At 45.6% G+C, this 14,912-nt stretch overlaps 1 protein-coding gene across 1 annotated transcript in view; it reads left to right on the forward strand.

The window, feature by feature from the left end:
• LOC138248756 (aquaporin-3-like) overlaps positions 1–14,912 on the forward strand; it is a 64,614-nt gene that overhangs the window by 35,885 nt on the left and 13,817 nt on the right. Inside the window, exon 4 of the mRNA XM_069202625.1 lies at positions 2,273–2,391. Coding sequence (XP_069058726.1) covers positions 2,273–2,391 — 119 coding nt within the window. The remainder of the gene's footprint in view (positions 1–2,272; positions 2,392–14,912) is intronic.

Consider the following 14,912-nt stretch of genomic DNA (forward strand, 5'->3'; position numbering starts at 1 on the left):
TCCTTCTTGCTGTACTGGATAACATCAGATTAATAGTAGATCTGGGCAAGGCTGCCAATCTGATACTACTAGATCTTTCAGCTGCTTTTAACACCGCCTCGCACATCCTATTGATCAAAAAAGTGTATGTAATTGGGCCCAATTCCAAACCCCTTCTGTGGTTTGGATCCTTTTTAAGGAACAGAAAAGTTAAACACCTTCAGTTCATGCCCCAAGGTAGCCAAATGTGGGATTCCGCAGAGCTCATCCCTGAGCCTGACGCACTTTAATATTTATGTTTCCTGCCTTGTGGGTCTTTGATATCTGGGGTTATGCAGATGATACACAGTTGGTCATATCTATAGGGGACAGATATGTCCAAACCAGACATAAACTTAACCAATTGCTTGACGGAGGTAGCCAACTGAATGACAGAGCATTGCCTCAAATTAAACGCCACTAAGACCAAGATTTTACTTTTCAGCAGAGCAAATCAGATTTGGGATGCCTCGTGGTGGCCTGCCTTGCTAGAATCTAACCCAGAGCCTAAGAAGGTAGCTAGAAATCTTGGTATCCGCATAGATAACTCTTTATCCATGCAGGAACAAATTAATGCCACTTGTGGCAAGTTCTGCGGTATCTTCGAACACCAATGATGCTATTCTGATGGATACCAGTTGACTGGAGAAGAACCATAGCCCATTCCCCAATAACAAATAGACTGGACTGCGGGAGCGCACTTTATGTGGGAATGACAGACTACTTGTTTACAATACTCCAAGTGATACAAGTTTGTCAACTCTCCACTGGCTGCCAGTGCGCCAAAGAGCGACCTTTAAACTCCTCTTCCATGCCCACAAAGCTCTTTACAACACAGGGGAAGAAATCATACAAGTTAGAGTGGTATTCTACAGTCCTACACGTGTCCTGAGATTACATAATCTCCCTCGGGCTAAAATAAAACGGATAAAGTCAGATTTAGTGGCTGCTCTTTCTCACATTTGGCGGCAGTTGAGTGGAACAGACTACCTTTGGATCTCCACTTTACTATCTACCACCTTGGGTTCAGAATAATGTTAAAAACATGGTTGCTTATAATATATGGCCAATAGTGTGGCGTGCGAGAAGACTGCCTCAGTACCATAGCCAAAAAGACATGTAGCACTTTAGCGCCATGATACCCCTCTGGGGATGATTGTCATGCTCTACAAAATCCATAAATAAAAAAAGGAAACACATTTTCCTTATTCACAGGCTACACACTTGAATCCCCAGACCTCCTCTCCTTTTACTCAGCTTTCACACTTCCTCCTACCAAATGTGTATGGATTTAAAGGTGCATTATTTACCCAAACCTATATACGCACCCTCCGATGATTGGGCTGTACTTCCAGGCTTATCTTTGACTTATTTGTCTGCAGTTTTTATCGCCCTCTCTCCCCTTGGGGTTTATCAAAACCCATGTTTCTTATAGAAACACAGGAATAAGCTTAGCCATTTCCATTTGATAATTTTATATGTTCATCCTCTGCTGCCATGGGTACGTCTGAGAACCTTACCTTGATATAGCAATGTTCTAATCAACATGCACTCCTGAGTCATCAAGAAACCTCCACACCTCTAAAGAACAATCCTAATTTTCCTTGAGTTCTCTCACTGCTGGGTATAGTTCTCATCCACACCAGTTTCAGTAAATAGATCAGCTCTTTAGAACCAAACCAATGCAGGAGGTTAGCCTACCTTCTCTTCCGCGAATAATACATGCAAACTTAATGAATCTTAAGCTGCATATCTCCTGAGACTGGGTGATACTAGTCATCAGATAAAGATTCTGCATACTGCCCAGGAAAAGAAGTGTGTGATATAATAATCTTGTGGTCATCTCAACACTGGTAACACAGAACTACTTCAGGCTGCTCTTCACTAAATCATCCTATTTTGATTGCAGCACGCGCTGTAAAATGCAGGAAGGTTATAATATTAGAGTTTGAGTTTGTTCATAGTCTCTGGTGAATCCAACTCAATGTGATGGTCCCGGGCAACAGAATGTGGAATAACACTTTATCAGCAGCAAATTTAAAGTAAAGCAGAATCACCTGATAGTGAACTTGTTAATCTTTCCTAGGTAGAGCTATTTCAATATAACTGTAATGGGAAAAGGGCTCTGTTCAAAGGGCCCATAGTGAAGGTCTGAATATGGATGCGAATAGTCCTCTAGTGTCCACAGTACGTAATGCTAACGTTCTTTCACATTGCATTGAGATCCCTCTACTTTTGTTTTCATCCTCCCCAGATGCTCTGTACGTGTACAGTGGCGGGAACTTTACCGTGGTGGGACCTCAAGCTACAGCTGGGATCTTTGCATCCTACCCTTCAGAACACCTCAGCGTTATCAACGGGTTTACGGACCAGGTCAGAGTGATTTAGTGTCTACGGGTTTCTCGAGGAATGAGAAGCGGGCTTCGGGTGTACATTTTCTCTATGGAACACGCTTGATGGTTTTGAGTAAACACTGAGCTTTCGTGATCTAATGCCATACGAATTAAAACTGCCTTTCAAGCTAGCCTTGATTTTAATATTTGCAGGAGCTACTTATGTCTATTTATATGGTGCAAAAGCAACATGTTGTGTGTTTTTTTTTTTTTTTTTTTTTTTTTTTTTTTTTTTTTAAGAAGTCTCACTGTTTTTACTTCCTGATTGAATATACATTGAATGTTGTTGTTTGCTATTCACTGCTAATTATTAAAATGTTAATATTGAAATGAACAAAGGAATGGGTGTTTTCCAGTGAAAATTCAGACACACACTAGCTGTGTATACTTTTTATTTTAGGGTGAAATTACACTTGACCATAGAGGATTGTGCGATGGTTGAAACAACTGGTTTCTAAAGAGTCCAGCATTGGCCTTCTTTGATCGAATCTGATTTTCATTCCAACCACTTGACTCACCTAGATATCCATCTCTCTAAATAAATCCGGTTTAATATGATTGTGTAATAAATTTATCTCTGGCAAATATACTGAAAATTTGCCATTGCTATTTACCTTGTTGATTCTCTATTGGACACCCTGTTTATAGTAAAATATTTTTCTTGCGATAAGTTGTTTTTTAGATTGAAAGCATCACCTTTATTTGAAACTGTGTACGTAATTACATTTGAATAGGTTTAGAGGGTAGAATGAAGAATAGTTCATTTAGAAGAAATATTTTCACAACATCTAATGAATCATTCATATGCAAAGGTTTTTGTACGTAGAGGTAATGTAACAGGACTGATTTAGTATTGGTGCGCTAAGGCAGCAGCACTAATGTTGCTTTACTTTAGTGCTGATCCTGAGTGGAAGATTAAGGCAATGTCAGAATGTGTCTTTCTTGCAGCTTTCTTCTTTCGTTTCAATAAAGCCACCACCGTAATCATTTGAATAAGTGATTTCCTTTTTTTGCAAATCTTTTTTGTGAGAATTTTCTTTTAATAACCAATTTTTATTAGTTTTAACAAGTAGCCACATCACTCACCAACAATCCATCATTACACCACAATGTGCATCAGATATGTAGCATAGTACATGCATTAGCATACGCCAATATCGCTACACCATTGGTCCATAATATGCCCACTATCCGCTCCATATCTTAACAGGCTTTCGGGGGAATCCCCGTTGCTCGTAGATCAGCTTTTCTTGTGGAGCACACCAGTCCACCCTCTACTTCCATACCTCCAGCGAGGAGGTGGATCTGGCAGGTTCCAGACACGGACAACATACCTTTTGGCCACCAGTGTGGCCAACTCAAAAAAGGTCCTTTCCAATCTTGGACCCCCAATTTCCTCCAAGATACTGGCTGTTGGAGGACCAAGATCAATCTGGCAGCCCAGTACTGCAGAGAGCTCACAGCCTAGCGCTTCCCCCAGGAAGTGGATATCACTGGGTATGACCAGGCCATGTGGAAAAAGTATGCTGTGGTTAGGGAGCACCTCGCACTCCTCATCGTTTGCGCTCGAGGGGGGTTGTATTCTGGTACTTGAGAATCCACAGGGATTTGCATGATGCAATCCGAGATAAAAATAGAATTGTGTGCGGGAGAGCTGGTAAAGGTCCTGCTACTCCTAGAAAGACATTAGATGTCATAGCCACGTGTCCTGCCACTACAGCATTATTCCTGAGTTTACAGTCCCAATGAATAAATCGTAGAGCAGTTCTCCAACAGCGTAATGTCACCTGGGTACATTCAGGGAAGCTATGGGGTATTGAGGTGGCATAGAGGAGGCCAAGGAGACTGTCAAGGCCCACGAGATGATGTTATTTTGGGTAGGCAGGGTTGTCCCAGCCCCCATTAAACTGATCATTGAAGTCTGTGCAGCAACGTAAACCCCATAAACATTGGTCATACCAAGATAGCCTTCTAAGTATTTGAAGGAGAGATGCCGTACTGCAGGGCACCAAACATGAACTACTGCCACACCCTCAACCGGCACCAGTATCAATTTTTTCATGTTCATCCGCAGGCCAGAGGATTGCACAGACGGGTGAAGGAGTTTGAGGCATCAGGGGCCCAAAGATTGCGGGTCCCCCTGGAATAGTAGGATATCATCTGCATAAAGAGCTATATACTCCTCGGGACCGCCCCAGTGCCATCCCCGAAACAGAGTATTGCATCTAATGAGGTGCACCAGAAGTTCTATTACTAGGGCAAATGCAGTCAGGGGGCAGCCCTGATGGGAACCTCTTCGGATCGGGAAAGGCTAAGGTACGACTCCTTTCACCCGAGCCTGAGCTGTAAGGGTATTCCATAATAGGCCCATGAGTTTACGAACATAAGATCCAAAACCTGCTTGTTTGCAGCACAGCCTTCAGAAAGGTCCAGGAGAACGTATCAAAGGCCTTTTCAAAATCAATAAGGAATGAGGCCTGGGAGCCTTCAGGCGGCGCAACTGAGATGGGGCGAGTTGCACCCTCCATATACAATGGCAGGTACTCTGCTAAGCATGAATCTGCACTAATCTGGGTGGATCAGGTAACTCAGTGCCTGACTCGGTCCAGTCACGCGGTCCTGCACAAACTTTGCCTGTGTCTATGAGAGAATTAGGTCTCTATGAGGAGCAGCTGTCCAGATGCTGGTTAGGCTTATGTATCACCAGAATGGAGGAAGTGGCCAGGTCTGGGGAAAATTAGCCATACTCCCCCCACGTCAGTATAGACAACCAATAAGTGAGGTATCAAATGTATGTGATAGTGCTTGAAGAATTAATTGGGGAATCCGTCTGGGCATGGGGTCTTGCCCGAATTGAGATCCCCAAGGGCCAGGTCTAGCTCCTCAGTTTTGAGCAGCTGGTGGAGGTTTTGGGCAACGGAAAGTTGGGTTGAAGGCAGAGGGATATCCTCTAGCAGTGGGGATGCGACATAACTGCAGGCCGGAAGGATCACCGCATTGAAGTCTAGGTAGTAAGCTGCAAAGACCTGTGCAATCTCAGGTGTACCCTCATGGAGAGAGCCATGGGAGTCACGAATGGCCGGTACTATCCTATTTGATACATCGTGAGTCGCAAGCCAATAAAGAAGTTTACTGGACTTATCCCCATGTTTATAAACCAGCTGGGTCGATGCTCACCAGCAGTGCTTCGCCTCCTCCAGGGAAACCTGTTGTGGTGTAGATCTTGCCAGTGTCATCTGGTACTCCACATCACCAGAAGCCCGGCCATGAGCTTGCCAGTCAAGTGTGAGGATCTGGGACTCCACCTCAATCACCTATGATAACTGGCGTACCTCCCTATTGTCTCCCTATTCTGGATGTACCCTCCAGGGTGTGCTAACTCGCCGCCCACAGGATCCCAGCAGAAGAGACCGTCGCAATTTAGTTTAAAAAAGGCCGGAAGTTCCTTCTCTTCAAAGGTGGTGCAGTCTTCGCCTACCAGATGCCAGGCATTAATCAATCAGTCAAGGATTTATAAAGAGCGGCAAGTCACCCATGAGGGTCTCAAGGAGCTGAAGTTACTGCTTTGTGGTGATCTGTATATTAGAAAAGCCAGGTCTTGAGTCCTTTCCTGAATTGCCGGACTGACGAGGGGGTCCTGAGGTGCAGGGGAAGGTTGTTCCAAGCTTTGGCAGGCAGGTGTGAGGAGGAGTGTCCTCTGCTATTGCCTCAGCGGATCCAGGGGGCATCTGTGAGAGAGAGGGAGGCAGATTGTAGGAGTCTGGTTGGTTGGTGGAAAGCCATACATTTGTTGATGTATGCTGCTCCTTTGTTAGGCAGGGCTTTGTATGCGTGGGTCAAAATCTTAATGTGACATCTCCTCGGGGTCAGGAGCCAGTGTAGCTTCTTGAGGTGGGGAGTGATCAATGCACTATGTGGGTCGCAGTGAGGTTGGAAACTGGTAGATCATCTCCATTTCCCAGAAGTCTGGGGAGGAGAGGCTTGGCAGTATCTTGGAGGATTGCTAATGTAGATGGATGTACATAGTGGACGACGTTCGTGGTGAGTGCCTGAAAAGTAGTCAGAACAAAGCAAAACAGTAACCCCTCCCCTCACCTTCCTCCTGCCCCATACTTCTGTTGCTCGTTATGTGAACATAGAGTAACTGGTAGGAGGCTCGAAAGCCATTCGAAGTTGATGATTGCCCATTAGAAGAATTCTGGTGCCTGACAGAAAAGTCAAAGTAAAGTAAGAAACCAACAAAAGAAAATGTAGGTTCTCAAAGCAACATCCTGTACTTTCCCTATCCCTCTCAATCGCCCACCATATCATCTGTAGTTACTGCACTGCCACTGTGCATTACTTCTGAAGCAGGGTCGGTTCATTATGGGCAGGTCATTTTGCATCTCGGCACATGTTCGGGTTCAAGCAAGCGGTTCAGGTCCATCAGCTGGAATCTGAAAGAGAGCAGGGTTATCGGAGAGCACCACTTCGGGTGTCCAGGGCACCTGATTCAGCCCCTGCATGAGATGGGCTTCACGAACCCTGTCCTTTGCTCTGGTTTGGTCAGCTCCTCTGGGAGTTGGTTCTTTTCCTCCCAAGGCACCTGAGAGGGTGGGGGGAAGGGGGCTGGACCCCCCATTACATCCGATTCCACCATTCCCAGCTGGAGTGTCTGCTGCTCCATTCCCATGCTTGTCCAGGAGTTTCAAAGAAATAGGTAGAGGAGTTGAAAATCACTTTCGGGCATGTTGGGAAGAGAAGCATGTTTTTGATCTTGAGCACCCGGAGTTTCTGCTTAATCTCTTCAAATGAGTGGTGGGGCTGCTGGACTGTCAGGGTGTAGTCATGTAAGATCATGATCTTGGTGTGAAGGAAGTGCAGATCCTGGAGACTCTTGAGCCTCCTGAAGGATGACATCCCGATCCCGGTGGTTGAGGATGCAGGCCATCCTGGGGTGGGGGGGGGAGCCCACGGGGAAGGCAGTTTAGTCAGTGCCCTCTCCACCACAAAACTGGACAATGTTTCCAGTGGGACGCAAGACTGGAACCACTCCTGCAGAAAGCCATCTACACTTGAAGTCTCACCCCTCTCCGGGAACCCAATGAGGCAGAGATTATTTCTCATTGACTTGTTCTCTGCGACCTCCAATTGGTCTTCCAGGATGGCTGCCGAGGAGAGCAATTTGGAGACTTGACATCTGAGGGTCGCCGTTTCATCCTCCATCACCCGGTCTGCCACCTTTCGCATGTACTGACGTAGGAGATAAACATTGATCCAGACACCATCCACTTTCATCTCCGCTGCCTCCCTGGATTCTTGAATCCCTTTGAGCATGACTGCCAGGTCTGTGTATTGTGGACAAGTATGGATGGGAGGAGATGCTCCTGTGGTCCCTCAAGTATCTACAGTAGGGTTGGCGTACTGGCCTATTTTGCATTGAGTTTTTTTTTTTTTTTTCATTTTTTTAAACAAGGGGGGTTTGTCGCACCCCATCTCCAACTGCGGAGCTGCTATCTTTCTCAGAGAGCAGAGGCACACTCTTGCTAGCCTGCAGACCCCACTGTTCCCCAAACTCAAGCAAGAGAGAGAGAGAGAGAGGTCCATGTCCCAGCACTGCCCCAGCAATCACCCAGAGAGAGGAGACAGTCTGAGGACAAACTGGCATGGGCAGGAGCCCTCACCCCCTTGTAAACCCAGCAGGGATAGTGTCTTTGACTCCATACAGTCCCCCAGGAGCTGGGGCAGAGGCCACCAAATGCAGTCCTTGGAGCACAGGAAGTCAGTGGTTAAGGTCTGCATGGCCACTCCAGCTGCGTGTCTGGTTGGAGGTGCACCAAGTGTGCCGGTCTGCAGCAGTCCAGCAGAGAGCAGGTATCAGCACAGTTGGTTATCTTCCATCCAGCTGCTCCCAATACAAACCCCCACCGGAACCTGTAGGGGCCCTTCTTGCCATGGGGCTGAACTGGAGGTACCCTAGAGCAACCCGGATCCCTTTTGGGAGTCTGCCAGTCACTACTGCCCGCAACACAATCTAGGGTATGACACCTTCTCACAGTGGCATCTCTCCTGTGGATGTCAGTCTTGAAGAGGGGTGGGAAATGTGATCAATCACAGAGAGCCCCCCCCCCCCCCCCTTATCACACACCTTCACCTGGAAGGGGGTGAGACTGTCTCCAAATCCACCCCACAAGAAGGCCACAGCCGATGATAAATGAGTGAAGGAGGGTGGTGACTCATGGAAGGGCCCCAGATTGGCACCTATGCCCTCACCCAGTGCAGTGCACGATACTCCATGGGCTGTTGCCACCCAGGAGACCGCCCAGTCTTAATGGTGCACCGAATCTTGCCCCCGTGACAAATAGCTGGGCTGCTCCACTCAGCTGAGCCCAGCTGCATGCAGTCAGTCAGCCGTGGCCCTATCAGGTGCCCCTCAGTTGACCTCACCTTGGGAGTTCTGTCCTTAAGGCCGCTATCATCTGGCAAGAAGGGGGCTATGGGGACCGCAGCTCTCCGCTTCAGGAATTCAGCAGCTCAGTTCCCGATGGCAGGGATGGCCGTCATCTTGTCAGTAGTACCCCTTCATCGCAAAACTCTCTAATGCTGCAGGGTCTTTGCTGCAGCATCAGTCGGGGGGACCACCAATGATCACTGGCTGTAGGAAAGCCCAGGATGGGAGCCGCTGCAGTTCCAGGAAGCCGGTAAGCTAACCTCACTGGTGCTTGTTCCGCCTGTCTCCCCCACGCTTCGTGTGGCTGGTCCCTCGCACCTTTATAACTGCCATCACTGGGAATAGGCAAAGTCCCAGAATGTGGCAGGCACGGGGAGAGGTTGGGGGGGGGGGGGGGCACCATAAATGCTGTTTGGCAGGGTGATGATGGTTGATGAATCTGGCTGCAGGAGCCTGTCTGAAGCTCGACCGCCAACTTGGCTGCCTAGGCCACACTGCTTTTTTGAGATTTAACAGTATGACAATTAAAAACGCGTCTTTGTAAAAGAAAACCTACATTGTAGTCTACACAATCCTGTGGTATACTTTGTCATCCCATTTGTTCTATTGATAATACAGTTTAATCGAATCAACTCGAGGAGAAACAAACTTGCCACAAAGTCACCTCTGCACACAACCTTCCTGAAAATCATTAGATTGACAATTTGTTCAGGAGAGTAGGGCAAGGATGTAGCACTAGTATCCCCTTTTCCATCGCTAACTACCATGTACCCTTGTAGATTATCAATGACTGCCATATTATTCATCCCCTCCCCCCCCCCCCCCCTTTCCCATTTTTGAGCAACCTCTGCTCTCTTAGATTTGTTTTTTTGCCGGCATACACCAGCCCATGTTTTCTTCTTCCATCAAGGTCAAGGGGAGTTGTTGAACCAAAACACCGGACAATATTTCTCCTTGTCACAATTAGAACTACGTTGCTAAGTATTTTGGCAGACCTCGAAATTTACTAGTCTCCCTAGATTTTATGCAGTATTAATTTGGTCCCTCCATGTATTTGCGAACTCGTCATGCACCCCAATCATTCTCACCACCCCTCCCAGAAGTGGTCTATCCTGGGACAGGACCAAAGTATGTGTGAAGGTGCCGCTCTGATAGCATCTGCTTGTGCACCTGTCTGTCTAGCTTCCCTATTCTCAATAGCATTGTTTTTGCTAGGATCTGTGCAAGATCTACAGCTGTACGAGGTGGAATCTTTCTTATTGCCACTTCCCAGAAGCTCCCTGGGCCTCCCAATCTTTATCCGTCAGTTCTTTCAGCTGTCACTCACAATCACTTCAGTTTCCCTAGAGGATCAGGTATTATTGTCTATTTTCCTATAGATTAGAGGGACGGCCTTTTTAGGGAGGGGTTCAGAAAGGCCTCGGTCTTCCAGTGATGACAAGCCCTCTATCTTCAAGCCCAGTTTGTAAGGGATGCAAGTGTGTCTGATTTGAATGGATCTGTATAGTTGAGAGTCTGCCATGTGGTATTTTTACTGAAGAGTTTTTAAAGAAACTGATCATCTCCTCTTTCTCCCCCCGCCCCCCACCAATGCAGGAGGCCCTTCAGTTTTCTCAACACTGCTAGTTCATTGCTATCCCTTAATGGTGTTTCACTCATCAGGATTCGCTCCCATTGCGACTACCAGTTTACCACCGTTCAGTTTTTAAGGACAAATCTTGTCTGTGTGTGGGCATCTCCCCATCCCTGTGTAGGGTGGTGCGGTATCCCCCTTGAGCTGATCTGGCAACTATATGAGCTGATTTCTCTTGTGGGGTGAGTGCCCAGTTAACCACTTCCAATGGGGCATCCTCATATACTGCCTATATCCGAGAGTGCAATCCCTCTGTCATAGACTCCACACCAGTCTATGGAATGCAGTAAATGATGGCTTGCTGTTCTAGTGGTGAAATTGAATCTCTGCTTCTAGTTTCCAAAAGAACCCTGGGGGCAGTGTATGGAGTGTTTGTTTTGGAGGATGCAGATAAACCTGGTTAGAGTGATCATCTTAAACATAGCTGCCTGGCCCAACAAGGACAGTGGCCAGTATCAGCAAAGTCTAAAGTAATCTTTTAAATTTGTCTACCAGCGTGTACAGATATGGCATTCTTCAAGGTCTTTTGTGGTGTATATTTTCAGATATTGAAAGCAATGTAGGACAACCACCAGTGGACACTCATAGGAGCATTAGACCCCCAGCAAGAGGAGACGGTCTGGGCTTTCCCGAGTTAATCCTGTACCACAAATATCTGCCAAGGATTGTGGAGATTTGTAGAACCCTGTTGACCATCAATTCTGGATGCGCCATATACAGACAACATCATCCGCATGGAGAGATTCTCTCATCCAACACATTATCTCATCATGGTGTCCCTCCCCACCACCAGTTGATCTTTTCATGTGCAGCATGCCAAGGGTTCTAGGGCTGGTGGTAAACATCATGGGGGATAGCGGACATCTGCTGAGTTAAAACACTGTAAACTATGGACAATAAACCCTCACTCTTGCCAGCTGCCTAGCAATTTAATCAATTGCCTGTAACTGGGCCCAAATTGCATCCTTTACAAGACCTCGACCATGTAAGGGGTCAAAGGCCTTGGCTGCATCTAAGGATAGGATTACTGTCTGTTCTAACAGACCCTTCATTTATTCCAGGCAGCTGTATATTCCCCGCAGGTTCAGTCTGGTACTTCTAAGGGGCAATAATCCAAACTGATCGGGGCTACGGTGGTGCATACATTACTCAGCCATCTTGCCAGTACCTGTACCAATACTTTCACCTCCACGTTAAGTAGAGCCTGGCCAGTAGGAGGCACAGCCCTCTCGTTGCCCTAGATTTAATGTGGGAGCACACACTCCTTAGAGGCCTGTGTGACCACTTGTGAGATGTACTGTTGGATCTGCTTCCAGATCTGTCCTATTCTCCCTCATGAGTATCCGATTGTCAGCCAAGTAGTTCGGTGGATGTCAATGTGTTCTTGGATCTGTAAAAGGTTTAATAGTGTTCTGCAAAAGTCTAAGCGAGCTCGGTATTGCCATGGATTTTATGCCTCTCTCTCTCTTCATGATCTCCTGTAAACAGTTACTGTCCCACGCATGTTAACAGTTTCCCTGCCTTGGTTTCAACTTCTTTAACCCTCCTTTGAGAAGTGGGGAAGCGGGCTCACTCCCCAATATTGGCTAGTGCCCTATATTTTTATTTCTTACTCAAGTGATTCAGTCCAGTGACTCTGACCCCAGATAAATAGTCTGTTTCAGGCTCAGGATTTCTGATTCAAGGGCATCTACTTCCTAACTTTTTTCCCTTTTCTTCCCAGTCTTTTAGCAAGATCTCTCTCTCCCATACACACACCCCGAGAGCCCTCCCACTACCCTCTGTGTAGGCCTTGAAGGTGGTTATGTTTGACTGGGCCACAGCGAGGTTTTCCTTTATAGTAAAGGTCCATGGCTGCATGTAGCTTGGCCACCTGTCTCCAAGTACCAGGAGAGCATTGCCCAACCCTTCCATGTCGTGTCCCTCTCTAAACTCCACCCACAGTGGAAAGTGTTCTGAGATCCTTGGTGCTAAAACTCAAGCTCCCTGAAACCTGCCTATGTGGCTGTGCTGTATAAAGAAGTAGTCCATGCTTGAGAAGTTAAGTCGGAACAATAGTTGGTCTGCTGGGTCCTGCAAATACTGGTTAAATTCAATGATGCGAAAAATTAGAGCATCCCATTGCACTATGTCCCTCTTGAATACCCTTTATTCAGGGCACGTATTACTGTTAAGTTGAGAATATGCGTCCGGAGCTGTTAGGTTGATTTATCCTCCCAATATCATGATGCAGTCTGGTATCCTCAGTGACAGGGCTTTGATTGTATCTAGGGCTGTGGATGAGAGTCTGAGACATAGGTACATGGAGCAAATGAAGAACACCACTCTCAGCATCCACCGACCTGAACACTGCAACAGCTTCCACAAAACAATAAATAATTTCAACAATTGGATCACCTGTACAGAATCCTTGACTCCACCTCATGTTCCAGTCCCCAATCCCCCCACCCACCCTCACCGAGAATACAGCGATACAGGATCTAGACCCCGGGTGAAATGCCACTCTAAACAACAGGAGAACAAATGGAGAATGAGTCTGGACAATGCAGACAGGACCATGTTCAAATCCATCTTGAGACTACCAACAAATGATTCGATAACAAAATGTGCTGCTTTGATACACCGATGACCGCACAAACAGAAGTAAAGAATAATCACCATTGTGCAGGATTTCCCCTCACCAGTGGCCACCTCCAACTTGATTGCTCCCCACAAGACCGCTGCATCAATCGCTCAATTCTCCAGCAACAAAATCGGTCATTTACAGCAAATTCAACCTATAACTGGGACTATAACTGGACCTGGCCGATTTCACCAAACGCCTCCAGTTCTTATCCAAAAAACCTGTCCTAACCACATGACCTGTGATCACCCTAGAAGAAACCTCTGCCACCATAAATTCTATTCACTCAGTAAACCTTTCAAAACCCCGCTTCCACCATGCCTACTCCAGAGAACTGCAACCCATCAACACCAGGCTCATACCCATTCTAAATGACTCCACCTCTTCTGCAACCTTCAGACAGTTGGAAACTTGCAACTGTCCTCCCATGACTGAAGAAATCCTCTGTAAAAGCTTCAACGCTCGTCATCTACAGACAGATCACCCTGCTGCTGCTCCCGGCCAAGGCCTTGGAGAAAATCATTAGCATGTACCTCGCCTGTAATTCTAACTTTACATCTAATGTTTGTGTAGTTTAAATTTGGTTTGTATAGAACAATGAAATTAAGTTTTCCTAGCTATCACTAAGGTTTAGCCTTTGCTTTTTTCATTGTGTTTTTGTGTGTTTGTATGTGTGTGTATGTATGTATGTGGCTGTAGTTAGGCTTGACAGATATGGGAGTAGCCTTTGATTTTTCACCCTTAAGTTTTTTTTTTTGCCTGTTTAACTAATCTCCATGAAACATTCCAGACTTTTCTTACTTCTACATTGCCCAAATAAGTGTGAAGAAAAAATGAAGGGGGAGGGTTCGAAAACAGTTTTTGACCCCGGTGCTGAACAGATTGTAATTACATTTCACAGCAATGCACATTAGACTATGTAGATAAACCTTTTTGCTATTGCAGGTTGATGTTATGAAGTTGTAAGGGCCAAAACCTTACTGATAACTGTAGCACAATGCTTGATTAGACTACAATGCAAACTAGACTGCATATGTCTATATGTGTATATATAACAAATGGAATACATCTTAATCTACATAGATTTTCTTGGCATGATCTCTGGCTCACAGAATAAAACTGTACCCCACACACAATTATGTACGCCAATAGATAAATACATAACAAATACATTAGTCACATTAAATCTGATTGCCACTCTGTAGTTATAGTTTGTAGTCCGAGAGATAGGAATTCCTCAGATTTTTGCTCCCTAATAACTTTCCACCCATTTGATGAATTACCACAAAACCTTCCAGATTTTTCCACTAATGCATTTTCCGTATATTATTGTACTCAAGGTAGCAAGAAAACGGCTGTATGGATCTACATGAAATTTGGTAGGATTACACATTATGATCCTTAGCATCAGTGTTTGGTTAGCGAGCTGTAAAGAACATGTATTGAGGCACGCTAATTATAATAATTTGAAGGTGGAGGATAAATTGTAAATGAAAGTTACAACTATAACATTAGAATTGCTAAAGTTTGTATAGTTTAAGTTTGGTTTGAATACAGGAAAACGTTTTCCTAGCTATAACTACATTTCAATATTTGTTTTTTATTTTTTTCAAAAAAGGAAAATGTGAGTTTATATATTTTCACTGAAAAAAAACCAAAGGTTAAAGTGACATTCTAGCTAGGTGAAAATGCCAACTTAAACATAACATTTTAAATTTAAAAAAACGATTTTTACCAGGTAGTTATTTCAAGTAACTATAACTTGCCCCCCCCTTACCACTGACAACGATGTTATGAATTATGCGATTTCACGTT

The sequence above is a fragment of the Pleurodeles waltl genome, chromosome 8 (assembly GCF_031143425.1).
Source record: "Pleurodeles waltl isolate 20211129_DDA chromosome 8, aPleWal1.hap1.20221129, whole genome shotgun sequence".
In the NCBI taxonomy this organism is placed as follows: domain Eukaryota; kingdom Metazoa; phylum Chordata; class Amphibia; order Caudata; family Salamandridae; genus Pleurodeles; species Pleurodeles waltl.